Source organism: Squalius cephalus (genome assembly GCF_949319135.1).
Source record: "Squalius cephalus genome assembly, chromosome: 7".
In the NCBI taxonomy this organism is placed as follows: domain Eukaryota; kingdom Metazoa; phylum Chordata; class Actinopteri; order Cypriniformes; family Leuciscidae; genus Squalius; species Squalius cephalus.
The window spans coordinates 38522259-38549575 of NC_137128.1; the positions used below are offsets into that span (position 1 = coordinate 38522259).

At 36.7% G+C, this 27317-nt stretch overlaps 4 protein-coding genes and 1 long non-coding RNA gene across 7 annotated transcripts in view; 2 read left to right on the forward strand and 3 right to left on the reverse strand.

Annotated features, from left to right (window-relative positions):
• Nucleotides 1–1058: 1058 nt before the first annotated feature.
• Nucleotides 1059–5736, reverse strand: LOC307161722 (ETS translocation variant 3). The gene is made up of 6 exons (XM_079876629.1): nt 5559–5736; nt 4738–4795; nt 2579–2810; nt 2049–2163; nt 1887–1956; nt 1059–1746 (listed from the first exon to the last, which is right to left on the reverse strand). Exons 2-6 carry the CDS (start codon nt 4793–4795, stop codon nt 1433–1435), a joined length of 789 nt encoding a protein of 262 aa, XP_079732755.1. The 5' UTR covers nt 5559–5736; the 3' UTR covers nt 1059–1432.
• On the forward strand, nt 3594–11197 carry LOC307161726. The gene is made up of 3 exons (XR_013821790.1): nt 3594–3615; nt 4002–4102; nt 11147–11197. It is a non-coding gene; the product is annotated as an uncharacterized lncRNA (long non-coding RNA).
• pip4p1a (phosphatidylinositol-4,5-bisphosphate 4-phosphatase 1a) lies at nt 9655–18622 on the reverse strand. Its single transcript, XM_079876628.1, has 7 exons — nt 18396–18622; nt 16810–17003; nt 14114–14220; nt 13882–13987; nt 13643–13695; nt 13025–13115; nt 9655–11281 (listed from the first exon to the last, which is right to left on the reverse strand). Exons 1-7 carry the CDS (start codon nt 18511–18513, stop codon nt 11138–11140), a joined length of 813 nt encoding a protein of 270 aa, XP_079732754.1. The 5' UTR covers nt 18514–18622; the 3' UTR covers nt 9655–11137.
• Nucleotides 18623–18989: 367 nt separating this feature from the next.
• On the reverse strand, nt 18990–26957 carry dnaaf6 (dynein axonemal assembly factor 6). Its single transcript, XM_079876638.1, has 7 exons — nt 26616–26957; nt 21971–22076; nt 21810–21888; nt 20543–20648; nt 20362–20458; nt 19572–19657; nt 18990–19487 (listed from the first exon to the last, which is right to left on the reverse strand). The coding sequence occupies exons 1-7, from the start codon at nt 26639–26641 to the stop codon at nt 19358–19360; spliced, it is 630 nt and encodes a 209-aa protein (XP_079732764.1). The 5' UTR covers nt 26642–26957; the 3' UTR covers nt 18990–19357.
• Nucleotides 22070–27317, forward strand: part of kcnab1b (potassium voltage-gated channel subfamily A regulatory beta subunit 1b) — a 53357-nt gene continuing 48109 nt past the window's right edge. Inside the window, exon 1 of one of the 3 annotated variants that reach the window (XM_079876636.1) lies at nt 22070–22087. Coding sequence is in view for 1 of the 3 variants with exons in the window: in XM_079876637.1 (XP_079732763.1) it covers nt 26610–26863 (254 nt within the window). In the remaining 2 variants the exon portion in view is untranslated. Of the gene's footprint in view, nt 22088–23111; nt 23131–26573; nt 26864–27317 lie in introns of those variants that run through there. The other 2 variants (XM_079876635.1, XM_079876637.1) reach the window with 2 other exon arrangements.

The following is a 27317-nucleotide window of genomic DNA, read 5'->3' on the forward strand; positions in this document are numbered from 1 at the left end:
ATGGCCTAAGACACGAAACGAGCGGTTTGTGTGAGAAAACGAACAGTATTTATATCGTTTTTTAACTCTTGTACACAGCCACGTCCAAGTGATCTGAGGGCGCTCGCGCATCCTGCTGTGTGACGTGTGCGTGTAACGGAGGCCAGCTAGTAGTTGCTGTGCGAGTAAACCTCACTCCTCTGATCTCAACAGGCGCTCTAGCGACAGACGCTAGAGGCTGCAGTCTTTAGCCTCCTTGTTAGAGCGCCTGACTCTCATGCCGGAGACCCGGGTTCGAGACCCGCACGGAGCGGGGTGTGAAGGACCCGGGTGAGAGGGGTTACATGCGCAGACTGGTGCATAGATATATATACACTAGAATAGATGCCGCCTTGCCTACGGCATTCGTTCCAATGAACTGCCGTAGCCAAGGCGACATCTAGTGTATATATATCTATGCACCAGTCTGCGCACACGTCACAGCAGGATGCGCGCGCGCCCTCAGATCACTTGGACGTGGCTGTGTACAAGAGTTAAAAAACGATATAAATACTGTTCGTTTTCTCACACAAACCGCTCGTTTCGTGTCTTAGGCCATCAATGTGTACTTACGATGGGGAATTGTTTAATTTGGACCATGGGGAATTGTTTTAATTTGAACTCTGTGCATGCTCTTTGAGACAGTGACCACAGACCTGCATTATAGGACTGACAGACAAGAACGGTTTGACCTAAAAATATCAAAATTGAAACTACTGCGGAAAAAAGACACCTACATCTTGGATGCCCTCGAGGTAAGCTAAAACATACCAACATTTAATTTCAAAGTGAACTATCCCTTTAAAGAGACTGGAGCTAAGCCGTTTAGGGCTTTATAAGTCAGTAGCAATACCTTGTAATTAATACGGACCTTAGGTAGCCAATGTAGTGATGATAAAATCTGTGTTATATGATCATATTTTCTTGATCTAGTAAGAACTCTAGCAGCTGCATTTTGAACTAACTGTAGCTTGTTTATTGAGGATGCAGTTGTGTGTTCTGGGTTGTGCAAGGTTTTTTTTTTGTTTTTTGTTTTTTTTCTGACACAAAAACATGTTCCCCATTTCCCATTAATTCCTATAGGGGTCAAATTGACCTGCAAGGGAAGGACTTGTTACTTTTTATTTATTACAACCACAAAAACTCCTTGAATCTAATCCATTTTTTGTATGTGTATTCCAATTTCAAGTGTGACAAAACTGACAAGGTCTTGTACCACTCCGAAGAACACTCAAATTTTAAAAATGAAAAGAAAATGAATTTCGGGTCAAAATGACCCGAGGAGAGGGTGAAGGTATAGTGTAAAATATATAAAGCATCTCAACCATCCAGTGGGAATGTATAAACTTAAACAAAAAATAGATAATTATGATAAAACCAATAATAATTACAATAAAACTTCTAATGCATGGTATCAGGATTTTTTTTTGTTGTCTTCTTCATTGTCATGGTTTTTATCTTGTGCTCCACTTTTAATCCTCTCTTGTAATCCCATGACTCGGTTGAAAGGCCACTCCGTGCTGCTTTTGACTGGCCAGTTTAAAGTCTGGGTGAACTGCAGGCTGGAGTTGATCGGTGACTGACAGGAGAGCTCTGATAGGTTTGTCACTGAAGAAGGCGGCCCAGAAAAGAGGGGAAATTGCCTTTGGATTGGATGTGCCTGAGGAAAGGGGAGGAGTTTGGGGAAGCTGTATGGCAGGAGAAGGGGATGAGAGATTGACTGCACAGCTGTCCACAAACAAACATGCACACAGAGGAAAAAAAGTCACTGTTAAAAATCAAATTTGCAATGCTATTTGCTTAAATTAGTGATGACATCTCAAATTAGCAATATTTGATTGTTCCAAGGTCAGTAGTGACACTCTTACCCCTGTCATTAGAAGGGTTGTAGAAGGAAAGATGAGAAGGAAAGGCAGAGAAAGGTACAGATGCTGTATTCTGGAAAAGAATGAGGGGGGAAAATAACAATTATAATATGCATAAGTCAAATTTGCCACTATGCAACAAAAGACTTAAAAACACTCACGTACCTGTGGGTAGGTTGGAAAACTTGGGTAATTTACTAAGATTAGTTTGCTGAAATTAAACTTGTAGGTGAAACGTTTCCCTTTGGTCTTGTGCAAAATTCGCTTGTTATAATAATACCTGATTTGAAGGGGGAAAAACAGATTAGTCAAATAATGGATTTGTCTCTTCATAAAATTATGTCGTATCAAGAAAATTATGTATTTCTATCATTTGTTATTTTTGTATGCATGAATGTTTGCACATATAATTGGAATATAGGCACATGACATTACAGGACCTGCGCATATAGTAAATATGATAGTCAAATGAAATTCATACTGTAATATATTTTTATGCTGAAAATAGAATATAGTTGTAAATATAGCTATTGTATTAACATAAACTGTAGGAGAATTTGAGGTTGATATATCAATATTGTTCATAATTTTCTAGCAGCCATTTCTTTATATTTTTCTACTATATATATATATATATAATTTCATCTTTGTATGTATGAATGTGTATAATATGGATTGTAGTGCAGTGCATGTACCTTAAAGCTCTGCTGAGTTTGTCATAATTCATGTGTGGCTTGCCCTTCCTCTCCCCCCACAGTTTAGCCAATCTCTCTGGGTCTCTGATTACAAACTCTCCCCATTCGCTGCCCCACGTGATAGCTCCGCCTTCGCCACGCCCCAACAGCTCTAACAGGAAGTGCCACAACTGCACCTGCCGCGAGCCTGGAGAGCACGCTGGTTTATACGCCCAATCAGGGAAAAGCACTGCTGGGGGAAACAAGAATGCAAAGTTATGTTTGAAAGATAGAAAGAGTAATTCAAAACAATTCAGTCTGTACAATTTACTGCATTAAACACCAACGTTTTCAATCAAATTATGATTGCATCACTAATAGGCTTATATTTCCCCCTGCACAGCTAGCGAAAATAAACAATTCAGATGAATCGTATCCCATAATACTATTCACAAATAACGTAAGTGGGATCTCCTTTAGTTTCAAAGTCTATCTAATTTGGCACAAATCCTTTGAAATGAGAAGAGCAGAAGAAGAGACATTATGTTATGCATTTTCTATCATGATTGTAACGGATTAATTCTGTAGATGAATTGAATAAATTGGTTTTATGCTCCAAACTTAAAATAATGTGTTTGGTCAAATGATAGAGCAGGACATTTTATGTGTGTAGGTAATATATACAGGCCTAGGAACGATGCAGTCATGGAATTATATGGAATCATATCATAAATAAAATGTATGATTAAATATTAAACTATTAACTGTAGCCAACCAATAATAAGTCTGCACCAGCTCCAACTGTGCTCTGCACACACATACGCCCGTAGCCCGCTATGGTATTCGAGGTGTATATAATATATTTTGTGAAATAATTGCCTTATATAGTATTAACACCACTTTAGTGCTGTAAAGATATTGCACAGCACCAATATAGTCTCATCTGAGCCTTATTGGTCTGTCACCACTCGTCAATGTCAAAATATTTGAGATGACCAATCAAATTAAAGTAGGCGGCTTTATGTTCACAGTAAACGGTCATAAAGTGCGTGCGAGATGTAAGTAGCTTTAACATTTCATATTTGAGAGCTGTTTTTGAATAAAAATGTTAAACGACAGTCAAAAATAATCTGGCAAACTAATACACTTTTGTCTAATTTCGCCATTTCGAATTGAAAATAGGCCAATTTATGTGATTCTGATTCATGTAATGTAACAATTAGCAATTGTCAATGTGAGGGGATAAGAAACATTAATTAAGCCGTATATTAAGCATACAATTAATAATGAATGTGTTCATATTGTGAATGAATTTTTAAGAAATGTTTTACCTAGCGTTCGTATAGCCTTCAGTAAATTAACCTGTTACCTGTCAAAGAAAATGATTAATAATAATTGGCCTAAATATCAGTTGACCCTATGTTTACTTTCTTCACTGACACAGATGAAAGTGAAAAGACTATCAGTCAAAACTCTGCTTTAGGAGGGGAAGAAACAGGGCAAGATGGAGACTGAGAAAAAGTGATGGAGATGAGGAGAGAGCAGGTAGTATTGACAAAATCTACTGCCCACTGACATGGTTTTAAAACTATTTCTTATCCATTTTTTTGGCCCTCAAACGTCTTGAAATGCACATAGTGATCCTACAAATGTTAATGAAAATTGAGTGACTTCTTCAAATCTTCAGGTTTCACAACATGAAACAAAAACACTTAAAAAACATGTTAGCTAAATAGGTCTGTCATGTGAACTTTCTGTGGGGAAGTTTTGGTTATCCATGCCAAATAATATACAAGCGTATTTTAGATAATGGAACGGTGCACTCCACACAGTGTGTTTTAGCACCATGGTTTAGACTGAAAAAGGTGGTACATGATCTTGGTAAGCAATTTGACAATACTGTAATACAATGTAGGCTACTTACAATAATACAATGTAATAAAATAATAAATATTTTCGGTGCATCAAAAAGTGTGCTCCTTAAAATACCAGCAGACAAGCTAATCTAGCACAATAGTGCATAAAAAGTGACTGAAATGAAGTATTTGAACCTCATAATTAAATACAAAATGAGGGGGAAACTGCAAAAAGGTCTACTTTTTGAAAAAAAGAACCCCCTTTTCACTAGGCTGGCTATAGGCTTGACACACACACACACACACACACACACATTCACTTACTTCTGCTCCAGTAAGTCGAGGAAAAAGGACCCAGAGAGGAATTACAATTACACTCCATCTGTAAAATATTAATATCTTCATCATCGTCTTCATAATCAGCATCATCTTTATTCCCTGAGCTCAATTAAATCAGTGAGTAAAAATAAGAAGCGATTCGATTGTTTGGAATCCCAATTACTTAACGTAGACTTTCAGATCTTTATGTCACTGCTGGACTGTTTTCGCGTGTTTGGATAAATGCAGAAAATAGATTAGGCTATAGACCAGATGGGGTCGTTTTCAGTGTCATTCGATCTAATGTTATTTTAGCTAAGTAAAGGCTAGCCTACTTTAAGCTGCCGATGATGTCAGACTTTTAAAGATATCAAAATCAGAATGAGTTTCTGTTTTTCCATGTGTCAGACGCATCTAAACGTCCATAACATTCATTTTTATGACCGTCTTTTTAAAAAAAAATTAAATCAAATGATTTATATTTTTTTATTTAAACATTGAAAGTTCTTTCTTTAAAACATTATACTACTATACTTTATAATACAAAATCATGTTAGAAAAACACTAAATAAAAATATATGAATAAAAAGAGGAAAATCTGTTAAAATGATCAACACTTTAAATTTGATTAAATCATCAACATAGGCCTATCTTAATTCATAATCGCAATAAACAAATAATGCACTAAAACTCAAACAGTAAAGCGTAAAATGAACTAAGTGTTAAATGAACTACTACAGGCCTAATGAAGAATTTTCCTCTTTTGAATTTATAAAACAATACAAGTATCATTTCCGTAAGACTCTCTTTAAAAGAGATGCTGTTACCTGTTCAGTGGAGATGCTCTTTGCTGGAGGAATGAAGAAAAGACACCTGTAACCATTCCCTCACTATTTATCTTTATCCTTGTCCCTCTCTCTTATTTACTGTACAACTATTACCTTCATCCCTGATCAATCTCTCTCTCTCTCTCTCTCTCTCTCTCTCTCTCTCTCTCTCTCTCTCTCTCTCTCTCTCTCTCTCTCTCTCTCTCTCTCTCTCTCTCTCTCTCTCTATCTCTCTCCCTCTCTCTCTCTCTCCACCAATCCAAACTGACATAGGTGATACCCAAGCTTTCCGTTTTTAGGAGGATGTTTTGTATTGGATGTGGATTTGCCTGGTTTAACACACATGGAGAGAGAGAGAGAGAGACAGAGAGAGAGAATTTAGAATTTATTTCTGAATTTAATAATTCAGATAAATTAGCTTAAATTATTCAATGGAAAAACAAAATAAATATCTCAGCTTAAAGGGAACGTTTTCAGAACTCTAAGAAGGTTCTCTGAAAGTTATGAACAAAAACGTATTTGTTGGATGTTCATCTAACATTTTTTACATGTTCGGACTAAATGACTTGTTTCAGAATGTTTAGAGACATTCAAAAGTAACGTTTCCATGATGTTTGCAAAATGATAAAACTTAACGTTCGTATAATCAAGATTTTTTTTTTTAGTAAAACATTTAAAAACTGGACGCTTTGAACATTCAGAGAACATTCAGAAATACAATTTTCATAACTGAATGGGGACTTTAGCAAAATGTTTTTAGAATATATTTTTCTTAGCTGGGATACCATACAGTAGGCCTACATTATAACCAATATAAAAATACATATGTAAAAATATTATTAAAATAAAATAAATATATCACTCTTTTTATTGTTACATTAAACATTCACACAAAAAATGTAATATAAAATATAAAAGAAAATTAATAAAAAATATAAAATATATAATCTTTAGAAAGTCCCTAAATGTTTCTTTAACCAAAGCAAAATTATATTTTTTATATCTTAATAATATTTAATCTAAACGAACACATACGGTAATTAACGATAAAATAATGACCTATGCAAATTGTCTTCTTGTGTCTCTGAATATCTGTCAAATCATGAAACTTAAATTAAAGGAGCATCTTGACTAAAGGTGAAATAAACTGTAAATTAACAGATGAAAGACTCTGTCTGTCTGCACACACACACACACACACACACACACACACACACACACACTCACACTGCAGTGTGACAGGTGACACCGGAGGCTTTTAATTCCAGTGTACACACAAATTCTGGTCCAGACAGACATCAATAATTCAGGCTGTTAATTGAGTTGAACGTTATGCTTTTAGCTGTAGGACTGTAGGTCAGACAGTCAGACCTCGGGTACACACAATAAATTTAGAGACACAAATTCACAAAGTGAATGCACTATTTCAATACATCATATTAATTTAGCTAACATCTGAAGTTTTCTCACATCTGAACTGTGTGTGTGTGGTCCCTACATTATGGGGACCCCACAAGTATAGTAATTCCATGTAAATTTTGACCTTGTGGGGACATTTTTTTGATACCCATGAGGAAACAAGCTTATAAATCATGCAGAATGATCTTTTTTTGAAAATCTAAAATAGTAGGAAGTTTTCTGTGATGGATAGGTTTAGGGGTAGGGTTAGTATAAGGGGACTTATACAGTTTGCACAGTATAAAAACCATTACATCTATGGAATATCCCTATAAAACATGGAAACCCATGTGTGTGTGTGGATTAGATGGTCTAAATGAAATGTTTGTTTTAAAGTGGACAGTGCCTAAGCTCTTTATACCCCTTCCTCATCAGTTCAACTTATCCTTTCATTCTCATCTCCTCTGCCTTCTCATCCTTTCTTCCCAGATCTCCCTCTCTATCCTTCTTACGGCTGCTTATTCCTGTTCACGCTGAGAGCAGAGAGGAGGAGATTTGCAGCTCTGATAGTGAGTGTATGTGCTTAACAGGCGTGACATAGAGAGACTGTGTGTGTGTGTGTGTGTGTGTGTGTGTGTGTGTGTGTGTGTGTGTGTGTAAGGTCACAGGGCTCATCTTTAAGGATGAATCCTGTTATACGTTAGGAGGATAAAAGACTCTTGTGTGTTTGTGCAAACTCAGTAATCTCAGATCGGATTGATTCCATTGGGAACTCACTCTCTCCCCTGAGACACTACAGAGAAAGAGAGAGAGTTTCTTCTCACTGAACAAAATATTTGCTTATTCAGCTTTATTTACATTTATTCATATAGCAGACACTTTTATAAAAAAAATATTTTACTACTTTGCGATTTTCTTAGTTTATTGCCTGTTACTTTATTTTATTTAAAAAAAAGTTGATTTCTAATTGGAATGTAATTTTCATCTTTATCATTACTGTATTATTGCCAGTTTAATTAATATACTAGTTGTTTTTGCAGCAAATGCTTTAGCAATATAAAGATTTAACAATGCAAATAATTAATTAGGCTTTTATTAAATAAAAATAATTCACTTATTTTCTAAAAGCACAATATAATTGATATTGATTGATCTGCCTTGCCATTGTCTCATTGATTATTGACATTTTGTTTTATTTAGCCTTAATTATTCTTTTAAATTAATGTTATATTTCCCTTTAGTTTACATTTACAATTAGTTGTTTAGAGATGTCTGATTTTGTCCAGTTATATTTAATTTGTTATACTTGTTTCCTCCAATTACATAATTGATATTTTTACTTTACAATACTTATTTTGCATCATTTCTCACTGTATTCAGATTTCAGAAGCTGGAAAACACTTTGGCAATACAAAAGTGGGTTGCATTTTATTTTAAGGTGTTAGGTTTAGTTTTATGTAATCAGGCAAAATTTATAGTAACTGCTATAGTAACTACATGTAACGTGTAACAAAGACACTGTAAAATAAAGTGTTGCCTAAATGTGTTTTTGTTATAAAGCAGAGGAAAGAGATCTGCCTTGTGGTAAAAATACTAAGAGACACAAGCACATCCTAACTACTCTTATTTTTATTTTATTAATGTTAATTCCTTAATATTTTCTGAGAATATCAATTGTTATTTTCTCGGATAGCCCATCAGAATCATTTTATATCCTTATTCACTTGTTCAAATATTAGTAAATATTATTTAGCCTACACAGAACTTTACTGTTTGGACCATTTTTATAATGAAAAATGGTCCTATTATAAAGCGAAATTGAGAGTAGCCCAAATGATGTAAATAAAGTAACAAATAAATAATGATATAAAAACAGCAAATTAAATAAAATTTACTATTTGTGACCCTGGATCACAAAACCAGTCACAAGTAGCACGGGTATATTTGTGGCAATAGCCAAAAATACATTGTTTGGGTCAAAATTACTAATTTTTCTTTTATGCCAAAAATCATTAGGATATTAAGTAAAGATCATGTTCCATGAAGATATTTTGTAAATATATAAAATATTTATTTTTGTGTATGAATGCAGCACAATCGTGAACATAAATGGACAACTTTAACGGCGATTTTCTCAATGTTTCGATTTCTTTGCATTTTATTTATTCAGCTTTCGGATGATGTATAAATCTCAATTTCAAAAAACTGACCCATGTGACTGGTTTTGTGGTCCAGGGTCACATTTGGCAATGTGAAAGGTGTAGTTTTTTCCCCTCTCTTTGTCATGACAATAAAGTTGGAGTGAATTAGATTTGAGAGCGAGAGAAGGGGACAGACTGTGTGTGTGTGTGTTATGAATTCTCTGGTCTCTGCTTGCAGACTTTTTTGTGGTCACTCTCTGACTCGCATCCAGAAGACTGAAACCTCTCTCTATCTGTGCGTGTCCCCAGATCTCTGCTCTTTCTCTTCCATTAATGCTGACAAATCTCTCTCTCTGCCCAGCTCAGGGGAGTTGTGGTTTCTAAAAGGTTTCTGTATGTTTCCCATGCCTCTATCAGTCTATGTCGAGGAAAATAATATATCCGCCCGAAACAAGAGACAAATAGCCAGGGACATTGAGAGGAAAAGTGCCAAAACAACTGCTGCAAGTGAATCACACACACAGACCTTTATAAAAATGAGACGGGACCCAAGTGCATTCACCGTTTTATAACTGCATCATCTTTTTAATCATGTGTAATCTTAATCTCACGTGTAAACAAATTCAGAGGAGACCTCCATCATTGGCCTTCTGCTCTTTATAAATAACATCCTGACTTCATGTTTGGGATTCCAGATGTCCAGACCTCACATTTTTCTCTCATGGACAGAATACAGATTCTGAATTCCAGATCTGCAGTTAGGACCATATTTTTATGTACTTAGCATATTTATGAGGAATATAATGCAAGAACATTGGTGACCAGCAACAAGAATTCAATGCTCTGAACATCTCAATTGTGTTCTTACCCAGACTCTGAATTATGACAGAGGGAAAAAAAAAAAGATCTCGGAGTCTAGAATCCAAATCTAGCGGCTGATTAATCTCATTAGTATCATTTAATCATGGTTCAAACATAATCAAACTTACAGTACCTGAACATGACGATTAACTTCACATGAACATGAGAAGAAAGGTAAATGACCCTTTTGATAACGAAGTCCATGAAGCACAGCAGACCTTCAACAGAAGATATGACTTTTTTTCTGCTCCCCGAAGGTGTGTGTGTGGCTGTACATTGGTTATCTCATTATTTGTTCCAGTCAAAACATCAGTAGTGAATTTTTTTTTTTTTTTTCAGTAGTGATTTTGCAAATGAAATAAAAACATAAACAAAGGAATCACAGCGTGTTAGAGCTACATTGCAACTGCTCAGTCATTCATGAAATAAACAACAAATATGTACAAACAAAATTCACAATTATAAAAAAATACTGTTTTTAACATTCACAACTAAAGATAAAGAGATGTGTTTGAGCGCATTTACACTTTAAGTGTCTATGAAAAATCAGTTACAGAAACGTTCTGCGCATTTGTTAATCGTGTCGCCCAAATGATTTGGATTAGCAGTGTTTGTACAGAGATTCAGGAAATGTGACAAAACACCAGTGTTTATGTGGTTTTGGAACACCATCTAGTGGCGATGAACCTGTACTTCCTCTCTTTATAAGGCTTCAGAGCTTATTTGGACACTAGAGAGGCAGATAATGTTGTGGTCAATGTTTGAATTGGAGTCGTTTGTGTATTGTAGCGTAGTTAATTTAAGATGTACATAGAGAGTTGTGTGTGTGTTTACATATTCTTTACATGAGTGTAATGGGTTAAAACTGAAGGAGCATTTGGAATCATAACTGCATGTTTGCATGTAACCATGAGTAACAAGTCCGTTCATATTCAGGGATGAAAACACATCCAGAGAAAGCTTCCGAATAAAAATGACTTTAAAACACTAATCTTCTTTGCCATAGTAGCATTTTTTCATGTGTTTCTCAAGCCTGGATTTTACTTTGACCCTTCATTACAGCCATCACAATCAAGCTTTAAGAGTTAACCATGATTCTCTCTAGCTCTTTTCCTGTGGACTTTATTTTTTCCCACCACCCTTAATCGCAGCCCCCTCTCTTGCTGTCTTTCTCTCTCTCTATGTGAGGTTGTGGAGAGGTTGGCTGACCCTCATGCAGCTCCAGTAAAGTGCTCTGGCCAGCGTCAACACCACCAGCAACAACGCCGCTGCCCAGGACGCATAAATGCCCCCATACACACGCGCCTGGGACCACGTCCCTGCCTGGAGACAAACACAGACAATTACAGAACACAGTTTGATGTTATTTTGACAGGTCTCACAATTGGTAACACTTTACAATAAGATTCAAACTTTATCATGTTGATTTACAGTGCTATGCATAAGTTTAGACACCCATGCTAAAGTTGATTAAAAAGAGGAATAAAAAATCATTTTTTGGAAATTGAACTTAATGCCTTAATTAAAAAAATTAGGAAAAATCCAACCTTTAAGGACACCAATTTTCTTTGTGAATGAATAATGTATCGTAAATAAATAAATGTTCTTCCTTAAAATACAGGGTGCATAAGTTTGGACACCCCTATGTTAAATTCCCATAGAGCTAGGCAGATTTTTATTTTTAAAGGCCAGTTACTTATTCATGGATCCAGGATACTATGCATCCTGATAAAGTTCCCTTGGCCTTTGGAATTAAAATAGCCGCACATCATCGCATAGCCTTCACCATACCTAGAGATTGGCATGGTTTTATTTCAGTTAGCCTAATAGCTGGTTTGATTTGCATTGAGAGATGATCTTATGGAAAGTACTCCATGCCAATCTCTAGGTATGGTGAAGGCTATGTGATGATGTGGGGCTATTTTAATTCCAAAGGCCAAGGGAACTTTATCAGGATGCATAGTATCCTGGATCCATGAAGTAACTGGCCTTTAAAAATAAAAATCTGCCTGCCTCTATGGGAATTTAACATAGGGGCGTCCAGACTTATGCACCCTGTATTTTAAGGAAGAACATTTATTTATTTACGATACATTATTCATTCACAAAGAAAATTGGTGTCCTTAAAGGTTGGATTTTTCCAATTTTTTTTAATTAAGGCATTAAGTTCAATTTCCAAAAGATGATTTTTTATTCCTCTTTTTAGTCAACTTTAGCATGGGTGTCTAAACTTATGCATAGCACTGTACATGTCCTTCAAAAGTTTATTCACTATGATTTCTATTTCAAATAAATCCTCTTATTTTGAACTTTGCAAAATTATCACCGTTTCCACAAAATGATCAAGCAGTCAAACTGTTTTCAACATTGATGACAGCAAGTAGTGTTTCTTGCAAATCAGCATATTTGAATGATTTCTGAAGGATCATGTGACACTGAAGACTGGAGTAATGCTGAAAATTCAGCTTTGCCATCATAGGAAACTAAGTTTAATTAAAATAGAAAACAGTTATTTTACATTTTTAAAATATTTCACAATATTACTGTAATTTTTATCAAATAAATGCAGCCTTGGTGAGCATAAAAAAACTTTATAAGATCATGAACTAACACTGAACAATAGTTTTCAGCATTTATTAGACTAAATGTCAACATTTACTAATATATTTTTGAAGATTAAAAGCTGTGTTTGTTAACATTAATGCAACGTGAACTAACATGAAGAAACAAACAAGCGTATATTTAGTAACTAACATTTACAAAGAACATATATATTGCTCAGTTAGTTCATATTAGATAATACATAAATGTTAACAAATTAGTTTTTGTATTTTTAATGTTAGCGATTTTAACTTTATTGGAAAAATCTATAAATATTTAATATGAAAACGGATGCTAATTCATAAATTTGTGACTCAGCTTGGAAATAGTAATGCACCATCACAAAACGTATTAAAGAGATGGTTCACAGTATGCTAATTATACAGTCGGCAGTTTAAATAGACACTCTGAAAAAGAAAATACAAAATATAGTCTATAATTAATAACACCATGATGCACACTCACAATCAGACCAGCAGCTGAGATGCTAAATAGCAAGCACAGCAGGTAACACCACAGACTCCGCCTCCTCGGATATCGCTGGCCAATCGAAGATCTGGTGAAGATGAGGAAGAGACCAATGAGAAGAACAGCAGGGGGGTAATGGAATGGAACATGCAAAACTATTAAAAGGCAAAGAGTGTAATTTCTGCGCCACTAGCATCAGTTCACAGAATTCCCAAAATAATGATTGTAATAGAACAGCTTTCCTAAACACTCCCCCATCTGTCATTGATCAGAAAAACAGTTAGTCCCGCCCCAAACTCATGCCATTGGCTAAGCAAATGTTGTTGTGTCTGTGTGCTCACACAAACAGAGCACTTGTTTTAATAAGTCTACAGACAATGAATAGCTTACTTATAGTTGTCTAAGATCAGACAGGATGTTAAAATGTTATGGGCCATTTATCAACATTGAAAAAATGACAGCCAGTTAAAGGCAGTAATGCTTTTCAGAAGCTAAAGCTGTGTACTGGGAGCTGACAGAGAGAGACAGACTTTAAATGTTGACTTATTTATGATCTAATGAAATTTATTTGGCATGTGCAAATTGTTTCGTGAATGTCGGCTGGGAAACACTCACACTTTTCTGCAATGGGGGCATCGAGCCAGTGTCCTGTCAGTAAACTCGGTCCACTGAAATGTTGAGAAAGTTGTTGAGAAGCTACTGTGAGGCAGTTGCATAAATAAAACACGAATAAACAGCCATCTGATCTTCCACTTTAACTTGACGCTGAACCTGAGCCGAGTGAATCGGTCATGATGTCAATGATAATGATACACTGTGTGTCCGTATGATGTTGCTGTATTGTGTGTATGTACCAGGAAAGTGTTGCTGCAGTGTCCGCAGGAAACTCTAGCTCCAGCAGGCTGTGGTTCTGGACTGGCTGGGCCTGGATGGACTGGCCCCAAATTTATGATCCTCTTACTAGTCCACAGACAAGGAGACAAAAACATTTCATTTTTCTCCACATACACAATCCAGATTGAGACAAGAAGTTTATTAGTGTCAAACATTTCACTTGCTTTAAATTTAACTTTGTCTCCTCCTTACCAATAAGGCCGAGGGCAGGCGATCCTTTGGGATGTGACCTTGCAGATGAGAAGACAGTTACAAGGACACCGCACATATTTCTTCCCTGCAGGGGCATTCTTTATGGGCTGGAGAGAATGAAGGTTAATGAAAAGAATAGAAAGGAAGAGAGCGAGAGAAAAGAGAGTTAATTTTGGTTACCCAAAGATGTTCACATGCTTTTAAAAGGTACACTTTAAAGGGGGGGTGAAATGCTATTTCATGCATACTGAGTTTTTTACTCTGGTAAAGAGTTGGATTCCCATGCTAAACATGGACAAAGTTTCAAAAACTAAGTTGTACGTTTGAAGGAGTATTTTTGTTCCAAAAATACTCCTTCCGGTTTGTCACAAGTTTCGGAAAGTTTTTTTCGAGTATGGCTCTGTCTTACGTAAGATAGGGCGGAATTTCCTTATATGGGTCCTAAGGGCACTTCTCCGGTAAGATCGCGGCCGCGCGCGCACTCGTAGACCAGAGCAAGAGAGTGAAAGCAGTTCGCCATCAAAGCGCCCTGCCCGGCTTTTGGGAAGTCAATGTCACCAAAGAAGTGTGTTTTTGGTTGCCAGGGCAAGACAACCCTGCACAGATTCCCAAAGAACCCAGCGTTAAGGAACCCGTGGATGGAGTTTGTTTTCCTGAGCATAAACGGAGTTGTGTAAGACTTTTGTTCCCTGCATTTCGACGATGATTGTTTTATAAACAAAGCCCAGATCTACGGATTTGCAGATCGTCTAATGCTTAAGGATCGAGCAGTCACAATGATAAAAATTCGCGGTCGTGCGTTGGAACCGGACGGTGAGTAAAACTGTTTGTTGAACAAATGTCTCTGTGTGTTGTCACTAGCTTGGCACGTTAGCACAGCTAAACTTCGCCCACAGGGCCCGCCCCCAGCTGCTCGGTTTTTTCCGGAAAGACTCGGTACAGCCTATCTTTATGTTAAAAATTTAATAAAACAAAATACTTTTTGGAGATATGAAGGATGCAATATTACTCTATAGGTACTCAAGATTAACAGGAGATTGAGTGAAAATTAGCATTTCACCCCCCCTTTAAGCAATTTTCGGAGCGGCTACCAATAGCGGTGAAAGCATGAGATCCCACCCTCCCTTCAGAGCGTCTCCAAAACCCCACCTCCTCCGAAACAAATGAGCAAAACAAAAACAAAAGCTTCAAGAGAGACGGCATTAAACTACCTCATGTCTCAAAGCACATAACATTACAATAATAATGAACGTAAACAACTTACAGAGCTCTTACGTGTACCACCTGACTGCTGCAGATTCTTAGGCATTGATAGTGTTGCCATTGAAACGCATAAATTAGAGTCACAAACCACTCCGAGAATAACGTCACAGGTTTCCATCTCTTCCAAATGACAGTAGTTACGGCGTGAACGCAGCATATGCTTGTTGTTTTGGTTCAGGACAGGAGGAACTGAAAAAGGTGGCTGCTGTTTCGGTTTCGGTGCTCAGTTCACTTCTGTCTAACTCTGCATAACATGAAACGCGCTGAAGACGCGTGATGTCTGTGTGAGCAGGGTGTACAGGTATGAAAATACATACAATGATAGGCAGGTAGGACATCGTATCATTGCATTTAGACCGAATTCAATGATTGGACGACTTTCACAGATGTACAGAAATTCATTTAGACCACTTAACTTAGTGATTGCTATCAAGATGTGAAGAGACTTTCAACCAGCATAACAAATATTGTTTCTGGAACAAACCGCCTACCCTGCCTTTAATAAACAAAACTTTATGCGTCTTGCAGACAAATTTTGAAGCCGGAGCTACTTCTCTCGGTTTATGTATATGACGAGTCAAGCATATACTGGGTTATTTCGCAACGGTCATCATCCCGCTCGGTCTAAAATAGTCCAAATTTAAACACTTATTATAGGTGTAGCGTAGTGAATCAGGATAAGACAAAAACACAGTTCGGAAGGTGGATTAATGATGTACTCACTCATATAAATTTTGTACATTTTAAACAAAAAAAATTAGATAGCGCACCTTTAAGTTTTGGGGCTGTCAATAGATTAATTTTTTTTAATCAAATTCATTACATGTAATGCAGAATAATTCATTGCATATGCACTACCGTACGTAAGTTTGGGGTCAGTAAGATTTTAAGAAATTATGCATCAAATTGATCAAGAGTGGCAAAGACTTTTTTTTTTTTACAAAAAATTAAATAAAATCAATTTCAAATAAATGCTGTTCTTTATATTCATCAAATAATCCTAAAATAGAAAACAGTTATTTTGAATTGTAATAATATTTCACATTATTGTTTTTACTGTATTTTGATCAAATAAATATAGCCTTGGTGAGCAGAAGAGATTTAAAAACATTAACTTTTGAATGGTAGTGTATCAATATTTACTGACAGAAGCCCCAAAACCATCAGACCTATTACATTAATCTATTAACCAACTACTCAATCTGTACATAGCATTGGTTCTAATAAAACTGTATTGTTTACAGTCATGACAATAACGGCATTTTGAATTGAATCAATAACTGTAGGATGCAAACTAACTAAACCAATAAACACATATTTTGAGGCAAAACTTCAGAATTTTACAATTGTGCAAAAGTTGATATGCTATTATGCCAAATAAATCAATTTTTAAAGCATGTTTTAAAGTGTGCATGTGCTCTATCCCAACTCACAGTAGCTTCATTGCAGACTCCACACTTGACCACATGTTGGTGGATTTTGCCCTCAACGCTGATGAGCGACTGGCACACCCTACAGCTGATGACTGGGGCACTGCCACTTTCTGGAGACGTCAGGGGGGAATACGGTGGAGGGTTCTCGCCCAGCAACATGGGTGGCTGAGTCGAGCTCGGAAACGGAGGAAAACCTAAAAAGGGAGAGATTGTCATTCCAGTCTGCACATTCATTAGACTTGGATGTGTCACAATACAGAAGAAAATGTGTCATTACTTCAGTTTCATTGAGACTTAATGCTTGAAATGTTTCATTCATACAGTATACCTGTAATGTCTGGATAACAGTGTCATCAGTTCAACATAGATACTGAAAATATTGGCTCATGAAATTGAGTAAAAGACTAAAGTTTCATTTACCTCATAAAGCTTAAACTAAACACTGAAACTTCTGCTTTGGGAAAGTGAAACAGTTATTTGTCGCCCAGGCCATAAGGATTAACAAGAAAATCAGATTTGGTCTCGAGATCTGCTGAAAGGAGCTTTGTAAAGAGACTGCTGGAATGTGCCTCATTACTAGAGAAGCATGTAGCCTACATATTTGCCTATCATTGTGAGGGCCAAATCTTAAAAAAAAAAAAAAACAATAATAATAATTCTCACAAATACAGTGAAACATGGTGAAAACCCGTTTGTGAGGATATTTAGGAGTTCTTACTCTTTGAAATAGTCCCAAAATCAAAAGTCATCAACCACTGCCTCTATGGTTAAAGTAATATAGTGAAACAACCGTTTGTGATAAAACATGTATTGTTTTCATAAAATGTTTCCAGTATCACCATATCAACACACCACCATCCTCAGCACGCCCTTTAGTAACTTTCTATTGGTACCGCCCACTCTGTGCAATGATTGGTTTAGGTCTCCTCAGCCAATATTTTCAGGCTTTCTGAATGGCCCAAAGATGTGCCAATCATGTGTGTTCGGGTGTAGCTGGAGTTCGCGGATACAACAGATTACTGTAAATGTGTAATGCAGAGACGCCGACTCGCCGGTAAATGTGGATAATGAAAACCTTTGTACAGCCGTCCCCAGCCATATGTCTAGTTTTATACAATATTACCTTATTATATTTAGTCTCGGAAAGGCCAATACCAGAACAGTAAACAGACCCGAACAAGCCAACAGTGATGTTCATTCATTAGAGAGGCTTATCAGCCTCCGAGATGGATGACAAAAGTATGCAAGGATCAATTCAACGTAGATTTATTTGACAAAATAATACCATCCACCCAACGCAGGTGTATCGTTTGCAACTGCATTATATGCTTAGCAGCAGTAACGTTATGTATCAGCTACAGTATCCGCGCGCGTGCACATACGCGCTCACAATTTCTGCCTCCCAACTGCGATCCGCCAGAAAATCATCCGTTCGGGTACTGCCTCCATGCCACCAACGTACAAAGAAAAGAAAAACAGCGCATAGCCTGTACCTAACCTAAATCGTAGTAAATGGACAGGTGTGTGTGTGTGTGTGTGCGCGCGGGCCCGTGACAGCGCAGAAACGCGCCGTGCTCGCTACTCACTCTGCGGTTTGTTCGGAGCACCATGTGGAGCTGCTCCGGGAGACACCCCGCCGTTCCCACTGCCGAGAGCTCCATCACCGAGATCCGAGAGCAACGGGGACCGCTCGCCGTCCGCCATACCGAGAGCGAGGCGTAAAGAGGGGGAGCGGCGAAAGCTTGTATTGTTGTGCTACCAGAGAGAGAGTGTGTGTGTGTGTGTGTGTGTGTGTGTGTGTGTGGACGGAGCCCGCCTACGTCACACGGGTACGTCCGCTGCTGTGGCAACGCTTGTGCGCATCCGTGCGCTCGGGGGGTGTATTGCATGATACCCCTGAGCAACCGCGCGCGACATGCTGTTCCTCCTGTCACTTACAACCATTTCAAAGATCACTACATTACACAAGAGACGTGTCTTTTCAAAAATGCATGCATGCCAAATTTAAGGAAAAAATAATAATAAATAAATAAATAAATAGGAATGGCAATTATATGTTTATTAGGCTGAGTATTACAAGAATATGATCGAGGACATTTGTTGAGATTTTTAGCAAGCACCTCTTATTATTTAGTCAGGGCTGCTTTCAGGGTTAAAAGTCTGACATGAAATAATGTTCCTTTTTTTATATGGAGCAATTTATTTGAACAAAAATCTTTATACAAAATATTTTTAATAAGTAAGCAATTTGATATTTATGATCATAAAAAGGGAATTCTTACACAGGCACCTGTTCCTTTCCACTTTATCTAAGCTGCTGATTTGGAAACATTTAACAGAATGTTCATTTCCTTGTTCTAAAGCTAATAAACCTGCTGATAAGTGAATTGGTTTATGGGAAGGCATTGACCGAAGTGAATTGGATTATTGGGACATATTCATAGGTTATGTTTCCGGGTTGGATCCAAGACTGTCAATGAAAGGCTGTAGAACTGTATCTGTATAGACGTTGTCGACACTCATGGTTCAGTCACTCTCTCTGTCTCTCTCAGGTCAGGTTGATGCAGTCCATTGGTCTGTTCATGGGCAGTGTGATCTCCAGTTCTTCCCTCTCCATGATGAATCTGGCATTCCCCTCATGTTTGTGGACTGGGTGAGGCAAGTGAAGGCCCAACTTACTGAAACAAAGAATATGCACACATATCTAGTGAATACTACTGCTGATGGAAAAAGTAAAATATTTTAGTTTATAGTTTACTCACTACTTTGGAGTTCTGAGGTCAAGAAACGTCTCCCTCACATCCAGCACCAAATCAGATGCTTTTGTATCAGGCAGTTTAACTCTCACCTTGCATGATAGAGAGAGATAGATAGAGAGAGAGAGAGAGAGAGAGAGAGAGAGAGAGAGAGAGAGAGAGAGAGAGAGAAACTTTTGTGAGATTACATTGATAATACAATTTTTAAAATAAAGAGAAACAGCTCAGTCATTTGAGGACAGACAAATGTTTTTACTCCGATCCGCCTTTGTTATCTGCTCTGCTCATCAGCTCAAATGTGCAGCGTAACGCAAGATGTCAAGAGAACATGCAAGAGCTTCTGTTTATCTCAACTGATGTGTGTGAGTTGATGAATGTTTACATGTGAATAAAAGCCTACGTAGATTCAGTCTGTTCTTCATAAAAAGCGATTGTCTCTTCAGAAAATGTGGTCTAAACCGCTCAATTTAGATTAATTATTTTGGATAATGGATCTCTTTATGAACTTTTTAAAGTTAAAATAAAGTTAAAGTTAAAAGTGGTAGTTGCGTAACTGTCTATGGAGGAACTGAAAGCTCTCCGATTTCATCAAAAAGATCTTCATCTGAGTTCAGAAGATGAACGAAAGTCTTACAGATTTGGAACGGCATGAGTGTGAGTAATTAATGACAGAATTAATTTTTTGGGGTGAACTAACCCCTTTATAATGTATTTAATGACCCCAGTAAAGATGCTGTTAAGTTTTGTGAATGTTGTATTAATGTTTAAGACTTAATGAGTGAGGATTGAGCAGTACCAGCATGCTGTCACAACACATGGATGAGGGGTCCTTTCTGCTCAAGCCAAGAAACAAATCTTCTGTCCCAACAGACTGTTTCAGCACAATCTCGTACCTAAACATACAAACACACACGCACAGTGAGAGACCAGCTCACTTACAGCTCAAGTGATTTTGACATGCATGTATTTTCTCTTACTCTGGCTGTGGCCGTGGATCGGTGAGGTCATCAAAATGCGCCCCCTCGGTCACTTCATCCTCATCCCAGATGCCTTTGCTGTTCTTCTTCACATAGGCAGTGCTACCTAGAGGGAAGAGAGACAGAACCGTATAGAAGGATGCTTTTGTGTTCTCACAAGTGAACCCATAAGCAGCATGAAAATAGCAAAACGTGACATAATGTTTAACAATTTCAAATTAGTTAGTCAATTATATTTATTATTATAAAATTATATTATTTTAAAATAATAAAACACACACACACACGAGAATGAATATATATATATATATATATATATGTTTGTGTGTGTGTATATACAGTAGGCTACTGTTCAAAAGGTTGGAAATTACTATTAATATTTTTTAATGTTTTTGAAAGAAGTCTCTTTTGCTCATCAAGCCTGCATTTGTTTGATCAAAAATACAGAAAAACTTTTAACTTTAAAATATAATATATTAATATATCTGTGATGCAAAGCTGAATATACATCAGCCATTGTCAGTGTCATTGTCACATGATCCTTTAGAAAACGAATATGCTGTTTTGATACTCAGTTATTATCAATGTTGAAAACAGTTGTGGTGCGTACTGTTATTTTGGCACCTGTGATACTTTTTTCAGGATTCATTGATGAATAAAAAGTAAAAAAGAACAGCATTTATTCGAAATAGAAATATTTTCAAACAATATAAATTGTTATTATCACTTTTTTATCAATTGAACACATTCTTGCTGAATAAAAGTATTTCTATCAAAAAAAAGAAGAAAAAAAATTAGGCTACTGAGTCTGACCACAAACTTTTGAATGGTAGTGCATATTGTACAACTTTTTATTAATCAAAGAATCCTGAAAAACGTATCACAGGTTATATTAAAATATTAAGCAGCAAAACTGTTTCCAACACTGATAATAAATCAGTATATTAGAATGATTTCTGAAGGATCATGTCACAGTGAAGACTGGAGTAATGATGCTGAGGAAAAAGCAGCTTTGCATCACAGAAATAAATTCTCTTTTAAAGCATATTAAAATAGAATATTATTTTAAATTGTAATAATATTTCACAATATTACTGTTTTTTATGTATTTTTAATCAAATAACTGCAAGCTTGATAAGCATTAGAGACTTCTATCAAACTTTTATTTTGTGTGTGTGTGTGTGTGTGTATATATATACACACACACACACACACACACACACACACAATTTTAAAATAATAAGAATAATAACCTAATATTATATACCCTCTTTGTGTTTATCCCCCGAAGGTGCAGCAGGAGAACCGATATGTCCCGGGCCCAGGTTTGCTATGGGTTTCACTTTCTGAAAAAACAGGATAATTGTTCAGCGACTTATCCTTAACGCAAGCCTACAATGTAAAACTGGATTTGTAAGAAGCTCAGACCTGTAGATCTTCTTCCTCATCTTCATTGTTTGGAGAGAGCAGGTCGGACAGAGCCTGAAGATTATGCACGGACGCAAGACCCTCCATCTTTATTATTCGCAAAGTTCTGACGAGAAGGTGAAGTATTTTTTTTTTAGTGTTTTCTATATATTTATTTGTAAGGCGTCACTGTGCTGCTCTTCCGGGTGTCTGGAGTTGAGCATTTCCATGGAGACTGCACGCGGATTGTTGTAGCAACTGTTGCTAGGCTTCTTTGTTTTTTTCTATGATAAAACCTGCATAAAACTCACAAAACCATCATCGATGTAAATCATTTATTATCAATAGTAAATTTACAGTTGGCAATTGTTAAGTCTTAACTGAGATCGTTGTGTTTTAGAACACATTTTAAAGTATTATCTAAATAACTATTTGTAAGCAATAAGGTACTTGTCTATTTGAAAACTTTTTTTGTAACTTAACTTACATTATAAAATACAAGTGAGTGACTTTTTGATTTATTCAAATGTGATTCATTAAAAGAATCAAAGTTAATGTCAGATTATGTTTTCATGTGCATGCTATAATTTTAATTACATAATTTACTTAATTGCCAAATTAAATGATAAGAAAGTCCAATTACATTATGTTAAATATTAAAACAAACTCTCACAGAAGTACGAGGCTGTGCTGTATCGTGAATATCGACGCAAAGCGGAGTGCCTGCAACCCCTTTAGCCGTGACTTATTCACGATACAGCACTAGCCTCGAGTATCTTATTGCTTTTATAAAACGGTTACCACACAATACAAATATTAAAGCCGAAAAATATGTATCTATGCAATTTTCATTAAGTAAAATCACTAAAAGCATTCCTTCCGCTAAAAAAATAGTCCCTGGCCGTAAACAGCAACAGAAGTTACATACATTATTTCGCCAATAGATGGCGCCAAAGACTGTTTTAATGAGTGAGTCAGTCAGTAGTCAAGACTTTTAGGTTACATTGAAAGGACTCAAGCATGTGATCACGGAGAAGGAAGACGCAACTGTCAAATAACTAGGGCACGGGAAAACCCCTGAACTGTTAATAGGACAAGATATCGCAGCGGACATTCAAACGGATTTGTTTATTATGAATATAGAACTAACCTGAAGGAAAATGTGTCTACTGTAAATGCAGGTAAGTTAAGTTACACTCGCTTACTCGATCTCTCACAATACTACTATAGCTTCAATGAATAATATCAGTGAGATCAATCAAACGTGTTTCATTTGCTAAGAGTGGTTGCTAGGGGTGTTGTGTAGTGATACATAGAAGAACCGTTAGGTGAAGCGGTCATAGCCGTGTTGAATAAAACACAGCTATTGACCAATCAGAATCAAGGATTGGAACTAACCGTTTTATAAAAGGAACTTAAAACAATATAGCGAAAAAAAACAACAAGTGTATTCAATAACTATGCAATATAATTTTGTAGCGAGTTTGATAAACAAACTTTAACCTTTAAAGGGGTGGTATAATGCCCTTTTCACAAGATCTAAAATAAGTTTTTGAGTGTGTATGTGAAGTTTTAGCTCAAAATACCCCACAGATATTTTTATAGCATGTTAAAATTGTCAATTTTTGAGGGTGAGCAAAAACGCACCGTTTTGTGTCTGTTCCTTTAAATGCAAATGAACTGCTGCTCCCAATACAGGGGGCGGAGCTTCAACAGCTCGTGTCCTTTTACCTCACACACACATGCACTGAAAATTTCTAAAACTTTTAGCCTTTTATGTTCAAACCGGATTCAGACAATGATGGAGAGACTCAAGAAGAGGTGACAACATGCAACAGGACATTTCTAAATGGTTAGTTGATGAATTTATGTAGCTTATGTGTAGTTATCTTCTAGTCATTGATTAGCATATTCTGTCTTGATAACCTGTAAATCGTGTTCCGGGGGCGGGGTTTATGTAAATAAGGATTCGTGATGTCACTAACCCGGGAGGAATGTTGTGTAGTCCCTACCAGCTGTTTGTTGTAGTCCTTAAAAAGCAATTTCTTTAAAAGCAAATATCTCCCTTTGCTTTGAACTTTGAGCATTGTAACTTTGCAGATGTTGTTTATTCTCAAACAGAAACATTACACACTAACTAAAGTTAAAAAAGTGAAATCATAATCAACCACCCCTTTAAACTTTCAAATAGAGCTTTCCTCTGTATTGTTCCGAAGTATTTATGGTTTTAATTAAACATAATTAAGATAGTGTAATTAAGAAACTGGCTGTGTTTTCTAGTGTTAGATAAGTCTGTATATAAATATGGATTAACCTGTGATGCATTAATCTCTACTAAACAAAAAGAAATTATACATATCCTCAAGAGGCCAGTGAATGAATGTTTACAACTGTAAGTAGAACCACTAGAGGGCGTTTTTGGTTTACTTTGTCAAAATGATTGCAGGCCTGAAGCCTAGTGGTGGTTTGTGATCAGTAGAGTTGTGTTGGATTAATCCCTTTTATGAATGTCAAGGAGAAACAGACGGTTCAGTAATTCAGAATTCTGTCTCTTAAAAATATTGCTTTTATTTAACGATAACGTCATTTGTCTTCTCACTTTATGCGGCCATGCAGGTTAATGTCAGAATCTTTATCAAGTCACTTGACCTGAGTATTTTCAGGGACCCACTTTTCAATATTTTTCTGATAAATTAGGTTCATTTGCTCACTGCCTCTCAAATCACTATATCCCCCAGGATACGGAAACAGACTATCAAAACATGACTAACCTAATTTAAAGATTATTAAAGTTTAATTTTTATTAAATGAATTTTCTCTCATAATTTCTCTTTGTATCCATGTCTATTAGCCTGCTTCAGTCAGGAAAACTGACTGTGTGTGTATGTGACTGGAAGTAGCCTATGGTTTACTAAGTCATTGCCACAGCTGATTGTTGCCTGCAGCAGCTATAGGGCGAATCTGTCAAGCTATCATTATTCCATTCATGTATTTTCTCTCTCCGCTTCCGTATCTTTCTCTCTCTGCAGCATTCTTTTTTTATGGTCATAGATCTCTTTTTTTCCCCATATGTTTCACAAAAAGAATGTTCAGAGACTCTCGTCTTTCCATAGTCCCTCAGTCTTTCCTTCACTGTCCCTCACTGAACCCTTCACTCTCTTATTCTGCCATTCTCAGCATTCCTGAATTGAAGTACTGTTATATCATTGTGAGTCTTAATTGAGAACGGATCTGTCTGAATTTGAACTAAATCAGTTTGAGTCTGAATTTGACAACAAATTTGTGCTTTGTGCTCTGAATATACAAACGAATTACTTTGAGTGCAGCCATATTGGAAAATGTCTACATTTCGATCTGTTGAAGCTCTTGTGTTTCTGATTTTGAGGTTGTTTACATTTTTTTTTTAGTCTGATTTTGAGTTCAAATCTGTTAAACTGGGTCGGAACTTTAAGGCAAATCTGAATAAGCATAAATTCAGAACAAATCTGTTTATGTGAGTTTACACTGAGAACAGATCAACTGAACTGAGAACAAATCTATGTCAGCGAGTCTGAATTTAGAACAAATCTATTTTTGTCGAGTCAGTATTGGGAACAAATCTACGTAGGGGAGTCTGAATAGAGAACAAATGTATGTAGGCGAGTCTGAATTGAGAACAAATGTATGTAGGCGAGTCTGAACTGAGAACAAATGTATGAAGGCGAGTCTGAATTGAGAACAAATTAATGTATGCGAGTCTGAATTGAGAATAAATCTATGTAGGCGAGTCTGAACTAAGAGCAAATTTATGTAGGCGAGTGTAAATTGAGAATAAATCTATGTAGGCGAGTCTGAACTGAGAACAAATCTATGTTGGTGAATCTGAATTGAGAACAAATTAATGTAGGCAAGTCTGAATTGAGAACAAATCTTGTTAAATTAGTCAGTATAACAAGTCAGCATTTTTGAGCATCATAGAAGGATGTGGAGGAGCTGAACTCTGTAAAATAGGACACAGGATCATTCAATGGAAAATTCTGTTTTCAGTAAATAGAAACAGAGGTTACAAGAGCCGTGCTACACCATCTCATATGTGTTCTGGCTGAAATTCTATGCATACCATTCCACTGATCTGACCTGATGTCATAAATATGGCCAAGCTTTTCCCAGCTTATCCCACCAAAGGAGCTGGCAGTCGGCACTGATGCCGGACAGAGCCAGACCCCATGCAAGAGCTGATTTTGTTATCTAATTAACAAATTACCAAGAATAATGCAATGTCATAAACCGACGTGTTTAGATTATTTAATTTCTGGAATTAAGGAAGTAATTGAGTTGTAGATCCAGCTGTTGCTGTCACCTGTGTGTCTCAGTGTTTCTTTTAGTATGAGCGTATATGTGGTTGGTTGCTCAGAGATTTGAGGATTTTTTTCTGACTACAGTCACATGAACATGGATTTTAGATGACTTACAAATCTATCTCCCATTGTTCACTGGAATGCCTTGAGATACTATGGATGGTACTAAAGGATTACAATTCCATGCGTGATGTCCTCTATTTGGATTGGCCTCAGTTGGCCGCAGTTGTTTATCCAGACTGATAGCTCTGAGTGCTAATATAAAAACTGCCCTCACATCACAAGTTCTCACATCTTTATGACAGCACAGCATTTTCAGCAAAATGTACCTGTACAAGGCAGCTTGCAGTGACATTCCCTTCCCCAGGCAGAGAAGCGCTCAGCGCTCTGAGAGAACCACAGGCCACTTCCTCCAGAGACAGCGGGCAGGATTGAGCTCACACCACACCGCAGGTTGTCCTCACTGGACAGGTAGATCCAGCTCTGCCCTTGAGCTTCAGCAGCTGGGCCGTTTTATGCAGATCCATGGGTACTCTTTAAAGGACTCAGTGAGCACCAACACCAAAATGATCTACAGGTACATATCACTCGTTTTTACACGGTGCTTAAAAGTTTTTTATACGACATAATAACATTAAGCCAACATTACTGTGTCATAACTGGCTCATGGGAATGTGCCAAAGTTTACTGCACACAAATGAACACGTGCAAACTTGGTGATCTGATCATATCAGCAACATATATTCGTAGCATGTTTTTTGCAAAATGTCACTCTTTAATGCTTTTTTATTATTCAAGGGGCTCTTTGACCTAGGCAGAATTGTATGTACTTCTGCTTATACATTATAACTTGGAATACTTATATCCTAAACTTACACTGTTCAAATGTAATAAACTGATGTTATTGAAATAAGTCTCTTATGCTCACCAAGGCCGCATTTATTTGATAAAAAAATATGGTAAAAACATTAATATTGTTAAATATTATTACAATTTAAAATAACTGTTTTCTATTTTGTTCTATTTTTAAA